The sequence below is a fragment of the Pelodiscus sinensis genome, chromosome 11 (genome assembly GCF_052426305.1).
Source record: "Pelodiscus sinensis isolate ZL-2025 chromosome 11, ASM5242630v1, whole genome shotgun sequence".
NCBI lineage: Eukaryota > Metazoa > Chordata > Testudines > Trionychidae > Pelodiscus > Pelodiscus sinensis.
In genome coordinates this window covers 1,217,575-1,235,652 of record NC_143062.1, presented here as the reverse complement: position 1 = coordinate 1,235,652, position 18,078 = coordinate 1,217,575, and the positions used below count along the sequence as shown (strand labels likewise).

The following is an 18,078-nucleotide window of genomic DNA, read 5'->3' as shown; positions in this document are numbered from 1 at the left end:
CATAGCCCTCCCCTCCCCCAGGCAAGTACCCCACCCTCTTAGCCACTCCAGAGCCCACCCCTACCCCTTACCTTTGGAGTGTCCCTTATCCTCCTTTCCCAATGTGGGAGCCAGGTCAAGCCCTGGGTAAGTCTGTGTTGGCTGTCCAGATGCTCCCAGGGTGGGCAGGGCTTGAACCCACCACCCTGTACTCCCCAGGCAAATGCCCTATCCCCTAGACCACTCCAGAGCCCAGCCCACCTTCAGAGGGTCCCTTATCCTGCTTTCCTAATACTGGAGCCAGGTCCATTTGTGGGGCAGCTGTTGTTGGCTATCCAGCTGCTCTCAGGATGGGCGGGGGGGAGTGGGTCTTAAGCCACCACCCAGCACTCCCCAGGTGACTCCAGAACCTGCCCCACCTCCCAAGGGTCCCTTATCCTGTGTTGGCTGTCAGGTCGGTCCCAGGGTGGGTGGAGGCAGGGATGGGACGTGAGCCCACCATCCTGCGCTCACTAGGTGAATCCCCTAAGCCACTCCAGAACCTACTCCACCACCCTACCTTCAGGGCATCCCTTATCCTGCTTTCCTAATGCAGGAGATAGCTCCATCCCTCCCACACTCTGAACCCCTTGGCCCAAGACCAGAGCCTGCACCCCAATCTCCTACCCAGCCTGGTGAAAGTTAATGAGGTTCAGGGAGGAAGGGGGATGGAGTGAGCAGAGTGAGGCCTCGGAGAAGGGGAAGAAGGAGACAGGGCAAGGGTATTTGGGTTTGAGGTAGATCTTACATTGCAGTTCAATTGAAAAAGTGATCTTGTGGTTAAGAAGACTAGAGACCACATGCCATATCTTCCCTTACCAGTAGCTCTAACCATCTCTTCCCACAAACCGGAAGCCTCCCCGCCTGGCCCGGATTCTTCCCCCATTTCAGTCTTAGATGTTTCCAGACGTCATCTGGGGTAGAAAGCAGGGGTGTCTTGACATCTGGCAGCTGCTCCTATTGTTTGGTTTCCCCACCTTTATATAGATTGTACCCAAGGTGGGAATCCTTTGTGCTCAGTTCAAACTTTTCTCACCTTCAGTGGAAAAGTAAAACATCCAAGATGAATCCCACCATCAGGTGACTTAAACACATGTCTTTGTGGGGACTCGGAGCCCCTCCTTCTGACTGGTTCATAGGAAAAACAAACCTATTTACTGTTTCAAAGGGGTAGCCGTGTTAGTTGGTAACTTTAAAAAGGAGGAGTCCTGTAGCACCTTAGAGACTAACATTTATCATGAGCTTTCGTGGGCACAATCCACTTCCTCACATGAGCAGAGGAAATGGGTTTTACCCACGATCTATATTTTTGTTAGTCTCTAAGGTGCTACTGGACTACTTGTTTTTAAACCCATTTACAGATCATTCTTAATCATGAGCCAGCAAGTTTCTGAAGCACCCTTAAAGGCCCTCACTGAGCATGTCTGGATTAATAAAACAGGCTCATACTTCATATTTCTAACTTCAAATACAGGAATTACACATACACACAAACAGAATATACATATTCAGCACATAACTTTTAATAACGTTACATGAAACATTTTAGTTATGCAGTTAAATATTAGTTATGCATATTCATAAGCATATTTTCAGACACAGAGTGTGATGTCACACAGTGAATATTTGAATTAACTCTTCTGTCCCCAAAATTGAGATGATTTCCCAATTGTTCTTAACCCTGTCCTCCAGAAAGCCACCATACACCTTTCAGTCCATACGTCATACACAGCATCAAGATGTAACGATGCTTCATCACTAATAGGGTCCTACCAAATTCACAGCCATGACAAAGATGTCACGGTCTGTGAAATCTGGACTTTTGTGTGCTTTCACCCTATGCTATACAAACGTCTCGGGAGAGACCACTGATTTTCAAAATGGGGTCTTCACACAAAAGAAAGTTGCAGAGATGTATTGTTACCCTTACTTCTGCACTGCTGCCTTCAGAGCTGAATGCCTGGCAAACAACTGCCGCTCTCTGCAACCCAACTCTGAAGGCAGCAGGGCAGAAGTACTGTACGTGTGGCACGGTGTGGTATTGCCAGCCTCACTTCTGCACTGCTGCTGACAGCCACTGCCTCTGGGCTGGGCATCTGGAAAGTGGTGGCTACTGCCTCTGAAGGTAACACCCTGTCAGCAGCAGGGCAGAAGAGAGGGTGGCGATACCATCCCATCCCATCCTTATTTCTATGTTGCTGGCAGCAACTTCAGAGCTGGACTCCTGGCCAGCAGCCGCTGTCCCCCCCCCCGAAGGGTATACCGCTGCCAGCTGCAGCACAGAAGCGAGAGTAGCAGACAGTGGGAATCAATCCCCCCTGCCCTGCCCACACACAAACACCTTTTTGGATCAAGACCCCTACAACTGCAACATTGTTCAATTCACAAGCACTGAGGACTAGTATCGGGAGAACACCAGAGGGCTGGAAGTAGGGAATCTGATCATATCCTCCTCCCATCTCTGCAGCCCCTTCCCTGCTCAAAGGCGCTCTTCTGAGTACAAAGTTCACTTGATGTAGGTAACCTTGTACGAGTGCTGCTGAGTTAGCCCTACAAGCCAACCAGCACTCACCCTGCCCTCCACTTTCCTTTCATTTCTGCCACCTAACTCAGCCATATCACTGCTGCTTCCGGGCTCTCTGGGAACAGACACATCTATGGAAAAGCAATCAAACAATCAATCAATAAAAAATTGGACTGCTGGTGCCGAGTTCAGCACAGAAGTCTCTCAATTCCCTTCTCTCTTCAGTCTGTACCCGTATCTCATCTGAACTCTTTTCCTGGTCCTCTTGTGACTTTAGACTCTCATGTTCCACCCAGCAGCTTCCCAGAGACATAGACTCCTCCCTTCAGCCCTCTAGCTTTTTCACACTGAAGGAGCAAAGGACATGCGGCCATTCAGAAATTCTACACAGGTGCCCAGGCAAGCTCTCTCCACCTACCAGATTGCAAGGCAGACTTTGAGGACATCTACTTAGCACCATAATGAGCCAAGATTTTTATAATAAAATAGCTATGACATAATTAAAGTGTTGCCAGTTTACGATGTCCCTGTTTTTCTATGGTGCGCTCACTAGCCCACACGTACTGTAAGCAGGAGGCCTATACTTTGACCAGCTTTATCATCTTATATAACACTTAGCTGGTTTTCCTGTTACATTTATCTTCAGAACCGCACACCTTTCCTCATCCCTTACTCATCTCCATTATCAGGGCAATTGGAATCCGCACTGACTTGGCACAAGATACTTTTATTTTGAGGACATCTAGCAGTGCGTAATAACAACAAACATGCTTACCTTTATTATACGCACACAATGGGCCTTTTCCACTTGCCAGAGTGGTTGCTTCCGCCCTCATCACTTCATTGGAGTCTCTTCCTGCAAAACAGTCAAAAATCTTTTATTTCTCTGCAGAGGGGTGAGTTTTAAAGTTCAAATCAATAAAAGGCGGCTCTGTCCAGTGAAAAGCAGCACCCAAAAATTAGACTATCCAGTGAAACCTACTGATGTGCGCTTACTCCTCCTGTTCCCAGGCTGGCACACCACTGTCAATGGGAAGCAATTCCTCTGCACCGGTCACCTCTCTCAGGCCACATCTTCACTAAATGGAAGATCAACACTTCTGGAGTTCCATTTAGCAGCTCTAGTTAAGGATCAAGATACATCGACTCCAGCTATGTAATTAATGTAGCTGGAGTTGCATATCTTGATTCAACCTTCCCCTTTAGAATAGACCTAGCTTCAGTATCTTCTGACATCCCCCTCTCCTCGTGTCAAACTTCATTTCACTGATTCCATTATCCCTCTGGCTCATGGACAGTCTCAGCCAACACAGGCTACTCAGGCCCTATTCTAGCAGAATCTCACCACTTCTGACTCACTGTAATTTGTCAGATCTTCACCAGTTTGTAAAGCTTGATCCTTTTTCCCTTTTCCTGTTTAAGCCACTTTTTCACTGCCCCAGTGTCTCAGAGCTAACTATCCACACTCGAGTCCAGTATGGATAGGGAGCTGGGCCATCTATCCCTCTGAACGGGTTTTGTTGTAGTCATGTTTTAAGGTTGGTAAAGCAAACTGCTTTGCTGCTAGGTTTAAGTTCAACCAAACAAGAAAGTGACATCTCCTCAGTAATCAAACAAGAATGTTTCTTCTCCTGAGACTCTTAAGATCAAAACAAAGATGGCTCTGTTTCAAGATGGCTAAGAGGGGAGTGGGTTCTGTGGACTCTGTGGGCAACATATTCCCTGGCTGGTGGAAAGAGAAGGCTGCCTCTGGTAGAAAAGCTCCCTCTTCCTTCTTCCTCAAACTCTTAACTTTTTTCTTTAACTTCCCTACCAGCTGTCGCACCTTCTGCAACTATCCGTCACCACATAATTTAATAAGGATTTTAGCCTTTAGAACAGATTAAAAATCTTCATGTATCAGATAAGGAGGACCAACAAAAAATACCAGGGACACAGAGCAACCTCGAGGGAGCAACGCTGCATCCAGAGGAGAGAAGAGCCATGCACAATAAGAATGCTGAGAAAGAAAATTAAGCAAACATGGTTACCAGTGAGTACAAAGGCACCAGGTAGATTTAACCAGCATCAATGCTTTGAGGAACCATATTTTTAAAGGGTGCATAGTGCCCATTTAATACAAAAAGCTCTTCATTTCGCTAATTATTATTCACATAACTGTAGCACCTAGGGGCAACAGTCGTGACTGGGTTCCCATCACACTAGGTGCTATACAAACACACAGAACGAGGCAGTTATTTGTCACAAAGAACAGAGCATCTACAAAAACAAAACAGACAATGGGCAGAAGGGAGAGGCAGGCCCCATTTTGACTTTAATAGGGCCACGATTTCCCCACTGTTCTCCTGATTCCTAGTCCAGGGACGAGTTCTTTACACCTTTCAATCTCCCATCAGCAAAGCACCTGCAGGAAGGACCAAGGGTTCTGCCACAGCAAATATTATCATGAAGCACTATCCACTCCTTTTACCCCAGGAGCTGCGATTTAGCTCACGACTTGGGAACTATACTCCTTAAGGTTCACCAGCTGTGGAAAATTTGCATACAGTTTTCTCACTGTTCTTACCAAGAGGAAGGTGATATGGATATCCATACAGATATTTGCAGAACAGTGCCCATCACTACAGCAGCAAAGCTTCCCCGCTTCGCTCCTACCCCCAAACTTCTGAAGACTATCACCGACATCACACATACATATCGAATGACTCTAAAATACACCCATGACAACTCTTCTTGACTATGATCCCGGAGAGCAAACAAACCCTGCGCACCACAGAAAGCATGTTCTATAACCAAGGGCTCTCTAACACCACAATTCTAGGGAACAGCTGCAGAGCATGACCCGATGAACTGATAACTGAGCCATGCCCCAAGCTGATGTGTTTTAGCATTACAATGACCCTATTATACATTCCAAACCAGCACAGAAATCACTTTTATTTTAAGGAGGCAGAAGTAGTATAGACAAGCTGATATTCTCATAAACTAATAAATGATGCAATTTAAACACAGTTGGAGAAAAGGCAGGATTTTCCTGAATATCCTAGTGTATCAGACTGGGACTCAGACGGGTTAGGGACTACTCACAACTCTGCCACTCACTCACTGCCACACTTGTCGAGTCATTTAACCTTTCTGTCCCTGAGTTTTGCCATCGGTAAAATGGAAACAAAGCTTGCCCTCATATGTACAGTACTGTATATGTGCTATGGATGAAAATGGCTATAGTATACAAGTGGTAGGTATCAGCATTATGCTTCTGTAATCAGCTTTCTCCACAGATTTCTCACCCCTTCATTCTTGGCCATTTAAAGCGGAGTCCTTCAATATGCAATATGATTTGCTGAAGGCCCTAAATCTGCCCTAATTGTCAGTAACTATTCACCTGGCTCATGAAACACTGGATAGAACGATGCATTAACTGGAACATGGATGGATCATTATTAGAGCATTAACACCACAGTTTAAAACAATTAGCAACTAATTCTACAAAGAAAGAACAAAAAGGCAGAGGGCAAGCTAAGGCAACAACGTTCATTTCACTCAGTTCATTTAAGGACTCCCTGTTGCTTTATTGCTTTATAGACAGGCTCCATCACCTGCTTCAGCTTACCAATTCCAAGAGGAATATTTTACTGTACATGCTATTGTAGCCTGGTGGTTCCAGGGGTTTAGGCCAAACTCCTCTTGGGGAACAAGACAAAGTGACCAGAAGAAGAGCTCTGTGTTGCTCCAAGACTTGTCTTTTGCCCACAGAAGTTGTTCTAACAACAGACATGAACCTCACCCACCTAATCTCATTTCACAGAGCTGGAAGAGACCTCAGAAGGTCATCAAGTCCAGCCCCCTTCCCAAGGCAGGACCAATCCCAACTAAGTCAACCCGGCCAGGGCTTTGTCAAGCCGAGACTTAAACACCTCTAGGGATGGAGATTTCGCACATTAGTTGCTTGAAGAGTTGTTAGGGCTCTGACTTTACTGGGGGAAAAAAGTGTGTTTTTAAATCAGAGCTAGCTATATAAATGTATCATTTGTAGTTTCTCAACTTGGCCAACTGAAGCTAGGCAGGAATTACAGGGTTATCCTTGACCAGCTATTTCGAAGTAGATCCTACCTGTGCCTTTTCTCCACTAGGATTGTGTACTGAGAGCGCTAACTTGGGACAGTTACCCATGTGCAAAAATCACACTGCAGTGCATTCTGAGGGAAGGGGGTAACAGTGTCTTAGTTGCCCATTAAAACAAGGGGAGTTACACAGGCATAGCACACACATATTGAAGAATAACATTATTCCTGCTACCTAATCTCATCACACACAATAGAGAAGAAAAACTCCAGCCTGATTCCCCCCCCCCCCCCAAGTCCATCACATTGTCCCTGGACACATTCACACTGGGTTTTTTCTTGACTGTAACTCACCACTGACAGGCACACATGGCAAGGGGCTGGCTTCAGCCCCTGCACTTTGAGACAAGAGGTGCCCTGTATTTTTGGCTAAGATACCAGCCCTTTCCCCAGAGTGCAGTAATCTGGTTGCAGCACCAGCTAGTCTGTATGTGGATTGCCAGGGCAGAGAAATAAGGAGGGACAGAACAATGGAGAATTGCTAATAAAATCCAGTGGTCAGCAGCCTGAATCCATGAACAAAGCAGAGCTGCTAGGAAGGAGGAGCTTAATTATGATGGCAGGAGAGAGCTCTCCCTCTGGTGTAGATAAACTGGAGATCTTACATTGCCACAGCTGCAGAAATACAGGTGTGTTGCTACAAAGTCTGCAGTATAGACAAAGCCTTTAGTTTAAGACAGGATTTAACATCTGTGTGGCTACGTCTACATTGGCCCCTTCTCTGGAAGAGGCATGTTAATTTCCAACTTTAGAATAGGGAAATCCGCGGGGGATTTAAATATCCCCCGCGGGATTTAAATAAACATGGCCGCCGCTTTTTTTCCTACTTTGAAGTAAGAATAAGAGATCCTCTGGAAAAGGGCTTTATTCCGGAGGATCACGCCAGTCTAGATGCTTTTTTCCGGCTTTTCCCCAAGCCGGAAAAAAAACGGCGGCCATGTTTATTTAAATCCCCCGCGGATTTCCCTATTCTGAAGTTGGAAATTAACATGCCTCTTCCGGAGAAGGTGCCAATGTAGACGTAGCCTGTGTGTATAAGCTGGGCAGAATCAACTTTCACACTGGGAGAATACTTACCTTCTCTCTCCCTGCGTAAGTCATTCTTCCACTCCACTCTGCACTGATTAGGCCTCACTTGGAGTATTGCATCCAGTTCTGGGCACCACATTTCAAGAAAGACGTGGAGAGAGTTCAGAGAAGAGCAACAAAAATGATTAAAGGTCTAGAAATCATGGCCTGTGAGGGAAAACTGAAAGAACTAGACTTGTTTAGTTTAGAAAAAAGAAGACTGAGAAGGGGACATAACAGTTTTCAAGAAACTACAAGGGTGTTACAAGGAGGAGGGAGAAAAATTGTTCTCCTTGACCTCTGATGATAGGACAAGAGGCAATGGGGTTCAATTGTAGCAAGGGAGGTTTAGGTTGGATACTAGGAAAAACTTCCTGTCCGGGTGGTTAAACACTGGAAAAAAAAATTGCCTAGGGAGGTTATGGAATCTCTATCATTGGCGGTATTTCAAAGCAGGTTAGACAGACATGTATCAGGAATGATCTGGATGGTGCTTGGTCCTGCCGAGAGTGCAGGGGACTGGACTTGATGACCTCTTGAAGCCCCTTCTGGTTTTAGTATTTTATTATTCTAAGTGTTGTCTATTAAGACTGTGAATTCCTCAAGGCAGGGACTGTTTCCAATGTGCATGAAGCTCTATTGGGATATTTAAGACCTTATAAGCACCAATGAAATAGAAAGTTTTTAGACAGAAGCAGCAGCCGATAAGGGTTTGTTTATGCTGTAAAGTTAATGGTATAAGCCATAGGGTCAATGTATGGTTACACCAGTATAACCCCATGTAGACGTTCTTATTTCAACATTAGGGTGCCTTTTTGGGGTTAGCTTATGTTGCTTTGGTCAGTGGTGTAAGCTAAACCAAGAGGATCCTCTCATTCTGGAGTGAATACCCACACAGGGAGTTATATGGTATAGTTATACCACTAGAACAGGAAAATACCTGTTTAGGCAAAGCCCTAACAAGCACTTGCTGAATATCCTGGTTACTGCGATCACCCTAACAGGCTGTGGCTGCTGCTCATCGTGAGCCTCTCAGCTAGTGAGGCATCCTGAAGGTCAAGGAACCCAAATCAGGTGAGGGCGGAGAGAAGGGATGATATTTGCCAGCAAAGCCACATGGAATTTGCTTTTCCTTGTTTTTTGTGCCTTTTGCAGAGAACCAGAATAGGGCACCATTTCTTTGGGGAATAAAAGCTTTTCTCCTTGGGAAGATTCTAGCATCTTAGCGTCTAAAATTTTGCTTTTCAATGTTTCATCCATTTTTGCCCATACAAAAATATGGTAGTTTCTGAAGTAATTACAACAACAATTATTTTGCTTCCCTATTGGTTATTTACTGCATTTTTATTCTCTCTGCCAGGAGAGCCTTGAGTTGGAGGTGACTACCTTGGGTCAGATTTCAGAAAAAAATTACCTCCCCCTTCACATTTCAGAGCAATTATATTTTTGTAGCTTCCTTCAAGAATTTAGTTGAACACTTGCAACTTACTAACCAAGCTGTGAAATCACCATTGCTCTACAAAACAAATACAACTAGCACTGTCCTCATACAGGGCAACATCCCCCTATATAAGGATTACATGGTCTACCTGCTAATAGCAGACCATGTAATCCATTAACAAACAGCTTATTTACGTACAGGAAAAATTATTCACAATATGTTGGTCTATATGACAATAAAAAAGGCATTTTTTATACTAAAAGAATAAAGATTTTTATTAAGCATTGTAAGTTGCATTCAATAGCCTTCAAATACACCACACCACAATCCATCTACAACCAATCAAACCCAACAGTAGTTCATTCTTGCACAATCCATGAGTTGGGGCAGAACTCCCTTCAACTTACATTAAGATACCTACTTAGCTCTTGCGGGCAGGGAATGGGGAATTACACCTCATTTCTGATCACTAATGTGTGATGAAGAGCATCAGGAGAATTATATGAAAACGAATATAAAGAAATGATTCTGATTTTGAAGTACATTAAGTTTGGAAACACTAACAAAAACATCAAAATGATACAGGTATATTTGCTTATACTAAATTCTTGATGGGAAAGTTCTCAAGAACAAGCCATTTGTTTCCTGCTACAGAAGGGGGTATTTTTTTGAAGATCAAAGCTTTTTTTGTTTTTTTTGTTTTTCACAGAATTTCATATTTGCTAATATGAAGGCATAAAACAGCAACAGAGAACAATAATGCATACAGCAATGAGTACACCAGGGTAACGTTGATATTCAAAAAACGGCTAGATAATTTTTTTTAAGTTTTAGAATAAATGCAACAGAGGTCAATAATCACAAAATTTTAAGGTTAGAGCAAGATCAGTCAATGACTAAACATAGTTAACATCTTTTATAGGACTATTACTGATTATTAGCTTTTTGTTTTGCAAATGGGCACAGTACTTGTAAGAATGGAAGAAAGAGGACAATAACATGCATAATATTAACTACACACTTTAAAAATTATGAACCATGCAGAAGTTTAGCTCAAATAGTAGTACTAATGGTCTACGTCTGATTCAAAACCACATAGTTCATTGATCACGGATGCATGGTATTAGTCACAAAAAGTTTCAGAACACATTGTGTTTATTTTGAAAGGTCATTTGTATCTTCTATGATTTCAAGTTTATCTCCATTTAACTTTCTTGTAAAGTATGTATGATGTATATTTAAAATCAGCAGAACTGCAATATTACTCTATAATTTTTAGTTTCGATAGTTTGCACATTTTAACACAAAAGAACCACATCAACAGTGATGAAATTTAAGAAAGAAAAACTGTGGTTGTGCCTTTTTCCCCCATAATCATGAAATCAAAGCCTTAAAAAAGCTTTATTGTGACACAGTAATGCAAAATCAAATATAATGGCATACATATGGTGCCAAGTACTAAAAATTATATTTTAAGCTATATATACTTAAAAGACTGCCAAAATTTGTTTTCCTTATATTTCAAGAAACAAAACTACAAGCTTTTGTCATAACCAGTTTAAACTTTATGTATACTTCATTTTAAGTGCGGGAGTCAAATGCTCTTCATTCTCTTTCTTTTTTGTTTTATTGTAGCATTTTGACTACAACTGGTTAAAACTAAAAATGTGTTGTTTAAATCTCTGACATAAAAGAGGGATCCGAATTTCCAAAGTCCTCATTTTTCTCTTACGGAAAGGAAAAAATGTACGTAACTGTAGGCTCTCTTTCTTTCCAGATATTCCTAATCCTGACCCTTCCCAACATCCTTCACCCTCTATAAAAAATAAGTTTACTCTTCTTTTTTTAAGACAGCAGCCTCAAGAGTATCATCTTTATGGCAAACACTGTCTGCATTTAGTGCATTTAAGTGAGGATTTGTATTGCACATTTTAGAGTCATTACTCAAGGCACTTTCAGACTGGTTGGAACCCCTGATGTCTCCTGAATTCCCATTCATCTGGGAAGCTGGCTTCTCCTCATTCACTACTCCATTTTCAGCCAGGGATCCATCTGAAGACACAATTGAGGATTTAGATTCCTCTGATTTTGACTTAAGTTCTTTGGCCACTTCTTCTGCTGAAGCAGCGTAAGGAGGTTTGCCCTATTAATAAAAAGAGAATACATTAATTAAGGAAGCTATTATTATATATTTGTAATTGTTTATCTTGATACCACTTCCAATGGTGTGCTGTAGGACACAGACAGAAGTGTAACATGGTATCTTGGAATACTGCAAACATAGTCTACTTGTATCACAAGAGTTAGCATACAATACTAAATCTCAAGCACTGATTTAAAGTAGGGATGTAAGAGTAACTGGGTAACCGGTAAGCTGATGTTTAACGATTACCTGCACCATTTACACTCTTCAATAAGGCTGCTAGGAGCTGTGGCAGCCCTGGCATTCAAATGAGGCCAGGAGCCGCAGCAGCCACGGGAATCCCGATAATCCCAGGAGCTGCAGTGGCCCCAACGGGAATGTGGGGTTGGGAACCCTGGCAGCTATAGGAACCCCACAGAGGCAGCAGTTGGTTAAATGTGTAACTTATAGAAATTTTATTGGTTACAGAGTTAATTTTAAAAATTTTTTACATCCCTAATTCAAAGACTAAACATATCAATCTACAGACATGGAAAATTCACATCACTGTCAAAGGGGTGCAAAAGGTCAAACAAAGCATGTAATGCCAATTTCACCTTTGAGGAATAATAATGACAATATATCTGGGCTTCCCCTGGGTTGGGCAGTAAAGAAACCAATTTTTTTCAAATTAACCAGCCACAGAATTGGCTTTTATAGACTTTTATGACTAAGAGCCAAAAATTGCAGTTGGCTACCATAACTGCGATTACCATATTTCAAAGAATTTTAGTGCTTACATGAAAATTAATGTGAACACCTTTCAACTCAGCCTACTTTTCTGACGTGCCCCTGGTTAGTAGTACTTTGCATCTGGTGAAATAATTACACTGTTTAGACTCAAGGGGTAGCTGTGTTAGTCAGTAATTTTAAAAACAACGAGCACCTTATTAGGTCATGAGTTCTCATGGGTAAAATCCGTTTAACCAGATGAGTTGGTGTGGAAATTACAGAATCCAGGGTATATATAAAACAGCAAAAGAAGTTCTGTTAATTCTAGAACCAGTGTTAATGAAGCTAATTAAATCAGGCTGGATATGTCTCCATCATAGCATCTGACGTGGAAATGAGAATATCTAAGGTATGGAAATTGCCTTTGTAGTGCATTAAAGTGCATTAACTAGTTAAAATCTTTACTCAAACCTAAGCTGACAGTATTGAACTTGTAAATGAACTCCAGTTCAGTTGTGTGTCTCTATAATCAGGTGATAAAATTCTTTTGTAAAATAGCTATTTTAAAATCCATTATTAAAGGTCCAGGGAAGTTAAAATGTGCCCCTACAGGTTTGTGTGTTACCATTCCTGATATCTGATTTGTGTTCTATCCAGTTTGGCCAGTCTACATGGCAAAGGGGCATTGCTGGCACTCGAGAGTATCTCTCACATCTGTGGATGTGCAGCCCCTGATATTATGGCTTATGTGGTTACCTTAAACCCCTCCAGTATATCAATGACAATCTACAACCTATCCTGGAAAACAATCAGTCACTCTCACAGAGCTTGGGAAGATGTGCCAGTCCTCATCTAGACACAGCCCCCCAACCTGAAACAAATAATTACCAGCAGCCATATACCACACCACAGAAACCCACACCTGCAACAAGCCCCATTGCCAACTCTGTACATATCTATACAAGCGACACCATCAGACCTAACCACATAAGCCACACATCAGGGCTCATACACCTGCACTTGCACTACTGTGATAAATGCCATCAAATGCCAGTGATCATCTGCTACAGTATCTGTGCGGTACCTAACAATGTGGCCCCATTCTTGGTTGGCCCTTCCACACTACCATAATCAACATGATTAATTATAAGGAACAATATAAAAATCTGGCCCAATTCCTGCAATGGAAGATTTACAATATTCGTTTCCTTACAGTATTCACTTCCTTGTTTTTAGGTGCTTACTGATACCCAAAGACTGAAATACCATGGAGACTGGACTACCCTCTCAATCCCAAAAGTATTCCCTGTGAAAAAGACTTATGACACTAGAAAACTTGGACTCCTATGCACATACTACATTGGCTCTGGGGTTAAACAGAGGCCCTGTTTCCAAGCCTGTAAATTCAGTACAGAATTCCAGCAGAATACTTTACATGGGAATGAGAATTAAAGCTTTAAAATACAGAAATTAACATGCAGATATTTAGATCAATGTTCACGAAAATCAACAAGGAAGGCAGGCTGCAATAACTACCAAGTAGTATATAGAACAAGCTTTAATTTTTACATCTAGAAAACATTTTTAGTTGAAATTGGGAGTTCCCTCATTTCTAGCTGCAAGCATCCCACTCAGCCAACTCCTAAACGTTACTATCCAGGTGACACACTGCATTTATTATGCACCTTTGTTCACCCTTTCCACTGATCCATCTCCCCACGTACTCATTTAACTTTCAAAAGTCCTGAGCACCTGGAATGAAAGCAAAATAGAGGAAAAGACGAAGCTGAAACAAATTGGCATAATATGTGTAATCCCATTTGCAGGGCTCGCCAAAAGGCGGCAAGCCCTGCTCGCCAGCCGCGCAGATCGCTCTGCACTGGCTCTTCCGGGTTGTAATCTACTTGCCACGGGCGAGTAGATTACATTATTTGTTGAACCCTGCCAATTTGCTTCAGTGGCATAGTTTCAAAGACCCAAGGAAAAGATAGAAGCAATGACTTACGGACAGATAAGACTGTGTACTCAGGTGGAACAAAGGTTGTTCCATAATTTCCGACTAGTGTTTACACGAGTACTCTAGAGGTAGAATCCGAACATTACTTTATGGTTTGTTGTATTCTTTTAAAGGAATTTTGGGGTGGGGGAACCAGAATGAAAATGAACAAAAACTGGTGGAATTGGAATGGCGGAGGGGAGAAGAGGGTGGAAGTATAAATTTGATACAGTTTTGTATTTCTTTTAAGAGTCTGCTCACTGATTTCAGCTTAGGTCCCATATTCATCCCCTTCAGCTGGTCAGGCTTGTCTACATGGGGCCTAGGTATATTCTTCATAGCAGGGTGCATTCTTTTCCTCTAATCAAATAACCAAAGCTTGCTTCTGAATGAGATGGAACTGGGAGAACTGTCATCACTGTCCATATGGCTTATTGTTTCAGTATGTACCATAGTAGCTACAGGAAACACTCAATCCTGCCCTTCTCCCAAGAGCTGTCATCAACGTCTGTTGGCCTAGGGAGCCTGTGACCACTCTAACATGTAAACCAGAATTATGGAAATAAATCACAGCACTTTATTACCTGAATTGCTCCCTGGTTTTTATAACCTCTCCCATAGTACCTTCCACCTCTTCCAAATGTTCTTATCACTGGAGTGGAAATAACTCCTCTAGGACGCCTATATGTATTGAAAAACAAACAAATGCATTTAAACTTTGTTTAAAAATACCTTAAAACTAAATAAAATAAAGGTTTGTTTAATAATACCATCTAATTACTATAAGAAAGATTCAGAACCCCTCCACCCCAATAAACAACATAACTAATCATTGTGCAATTTAAGATTTTACTACTTGGGAGTGTGTAAAAGTCTATGATCTGTGTTTCCAAAATCTTGTTTTCCTACAAATAAAATTTTACTTAAAAAAAAAATATATTTTCAAGCTCCATGGAAATTAAAAAAAAAAATCTTATATCAAATTATTCTTCAAGTACATATACAATTTTCTATCAATGATAACCATATATAAGAAAAGCCAGGCAAAAGACAGCCATTCTGAACCATGATTTATTTGTATTTGTAAGACCATTCTTTCCATTTGATTATGCTTCCCACCCACAATGTGCAACTCAGGAGAATTCACATAAAATATGATTTAACAATGCTAAGCTGCTGCAATACTAAAGCTAGTCAGTGATTTAAGTGATTATGAAAAGGAAGGTGTGGCTTGAACCACTTCTAGTCCAGGCAGACACAGTTCTGCTACTCTCTTAATTACGACTTACAGGTTGGACATGCTATTGAGAAGAGCTTCAGTCACAACAAATCAGGAAGCAGGATTTCAAATGATCTAAATGGAGATTAGATGAGATCCACACGTTCTGATCTTGGACCCTCCCTCTTGATTGTGGCCATATACAGCTCCAAAGCTCTTCCACATGGAGCACTGTAATCTTAAGAATTACATTTAGCTTACATCAGGGTATTGAACTCAATTCATGGATAGAGCTGGATTCTCCAATTAACTAATGACCAATAATGCTTGCACTAGCCAAGAAAAGAGGAAACTCCCAGGGAGCCATTTACAATGGACAAGATACACCTGGAATGTAAAATGAGAGAAAGAGTAAACTGTATACGGAGAGTGTGTGGTCAGAGCATGATATACAGGAACTAGTTCCTGCAAAGTAACCAAGCCAATCCCAAAACATGTGATCGAGCATACAGTAAATGTGACAATGTGTAAATATATATAAAGAGGTTTCCTGTATAACTTGGGATATGTAGTATGCCCCATGTGCTTGAGTTTGCTCAAGTCAGTGTTGCTTGTATGACAAATAAAAATACCTAAGTGACAAAATCTGGAGTGAAATAGCGTTTTTGGGAAGCCAAGTAGAAAGAACTCCCAGAGGAAATCCCAACATATGACGACTCTGTGACCTGGAATGACACTTGTCTGGAACAGGTAAAGTAACTTCAGTGACAAACCTGAAGTATACTTAAAATCCATACACCTGCAGTAGAGTAAGTGAACACCCCTTATTGTAAGGATCACTACCTTACAGTAAGGGAAATGGTATTAAAAGGGTTTAAATTACGTCAATGTGTTCTAATAACATTTGAAATACAGGCAGTCCCCGAGTTACGCGGATCCGACTTATGTCGGATCCGCAGTTACGAACGGGGCTTTTCTTGCCCCGGAGGATGCGAGCGGCGGGACGCCCAGATGCGCCGCGGTCCCGCCGTCCGCATCCTCCGGGGCGAGAAAAGCTGCTCCGCATCTCCCTGGTCTGCTGTGGGGGGAGCCCTCCACAGCAGACCAGGGAGACGCGGAGCAAAGCCGCTTACATCAGGGTATTGGTGTAATACAGGAAGCCTGAGGCAGAGTTGCTCTGCCCCAGGCTTCTTGGAATCAGCCACTGATCAGTTTCAGCAGCGGCTGACTTGGGGACACCTGGGGTAGAGCAGCTGGGGCGCTGCTGGGTTGGTCCCCGCAGCGCTGAGGTGCAGCGCTGCGGGGACCTACCCGGCAGCGCCCCAGCTGCTCTGTCCCAGGCGTCCAAATTCAGCCGCTGTTGAAACTGATCAGCGGCTGATTCCAGGAAGCCCGGGGCAGAGCAACTCTGCAACTCTGCCTGGGGCTTCCTGTAGTCAGCCGCTGGTCAGTTTCAGCAGCGGCTGAATCTGGAGCCAGTTCCGACTTACATACAGATTCAACTTAAGAACAAACCTACAGTCCCTATCTTGTACGTAACCCGGGGACTGCCTGTATCTAAAAAAATAGACACTCTACAAAGTAAAGCAGCCTCTCATGTGACACAGAGCAAGAAAATTTGCTCTCTTACCACCCAAAAGAGTTACATATTTAATGCAGAAAAGATAACAAGAAGGTGCAGGTTAAAAACATGAATAAAGGTAAATTCAAAGGTAAATATAAAAGCACTGAAACCCACACTATGGTTTTCCTCCTCAAATACTGCTGTAAGGCAATGTAAGGTCTGAAAAGCCCCAAATGTGTAGTAGGAATTTTTAAAAATTATTAAAAAATTGTGTAGCCATTAAAAATCATAGCTGTTACATGCGCTGCGGGTTCTGCAGTATAAGGCTTACTTATTCAACAGAGCCCACAGTGCAGCTGGCTCCCCAGGAAGTGTGCTTTACAGATGTATAAAGTGGGCTCCCAGAACTGCTTGCAGGGGGCTGGCTGCTGCCCCACACTGCGGGCTCAGATACTGAAAAAACTCTAAGAGGACCAGCAGCTGGTGCATGCCAGGAGCTCACTTATAAGCTGGCTCCTAGCTGCTGGCTGCTCTGCGGGCTCTGCAGCATAAGCTTCATACTGCAGAGATTGCTGTACAGGGCAGCAGCTAGCTCCCCGGTAGCAGGGTTGGCAGCCAGCCTGTGCCAGCAAAGAGTGTAATCATAAAGGAAACTAATAAGCTGATGCTTATCGGTTAACCATTTAAACAGTTACACTGTTACAAGCCTAATGTGGAGGGCTGTTTGCACTTGGGGGACATTTAACATGGGCAGGTATAAGACAAATTTGCCAACGTCTGGGTTCAGCCTGGGGGAACAGGTCTGCAAATCGCACAATATGGTTGAAATGCAGATAATGTGGTAAAGTAAAAACTACCTATACTGGTATTAACGAATATTGTGTAACAGCTGAGATGGATGACTCTGGTATGGACCCAGTGAATATTACTTTAACTGGACTACGTTCCACCTAAATTTCTTGTCTTAATAAATGAAAAGATATTTTATGAGGTTTTTTTCAATATAATTAAAAAAAGCAAAGTTAAAATTGCAAAATGTTGCTTTAAAGGCAGAGCAAGCCTATAATGTAAAATTATACCCAGCTAGGCTATACAATAAAAGGAGAGCTTGCACTCTCCAGTTTCAACTTAAAATCTAATTTCAATGATAGTCCTAATAATTACGACTACTCTGGTCTTAATGTGTTGTGGAGTAATAAACTTACAAAAAAGCACAAAACCAGGAACATCATGCAATAAAACAAATGCTAACAAAGAACAAAAGTAAAAG

At 42.4% G+C, this 18,078-nt stretch overlaps 1 protein-coding gene across 1 annotated transcript in view; it reads right to left on the bottom strand.

Moving 5' to 3' along the window:
* Nucleotides 1-9,422: 9,422 nt before the first annotated feature.
* The window catches only part of FAM120A (family with sequence similarity 120 member A), a 111,626-nt gene continuing 102,970 nt past the window's right edge, over nucleotides 9,423-18,078 (bottom strand). The window contains exons 17-18 of the mRNA XM_075939695.2: nucleotides 14,610-14,706; nucleotides 9,423-11,318 (exon numbers count right to left, since the gene is read on the bottom strand). Of these exons, the coding sequence (XP_075795810.1) occupies nucleotides 11,007-11,318; nucleotides 14,610-14,706 (409 nt within the window). The 3' untranslated portion in view covers nucleotides 9,423-11,006. The remainder of the gene's footprint in view (nucleotides 11,319-14,609; nucleotides 14,707-18,078) is intronic.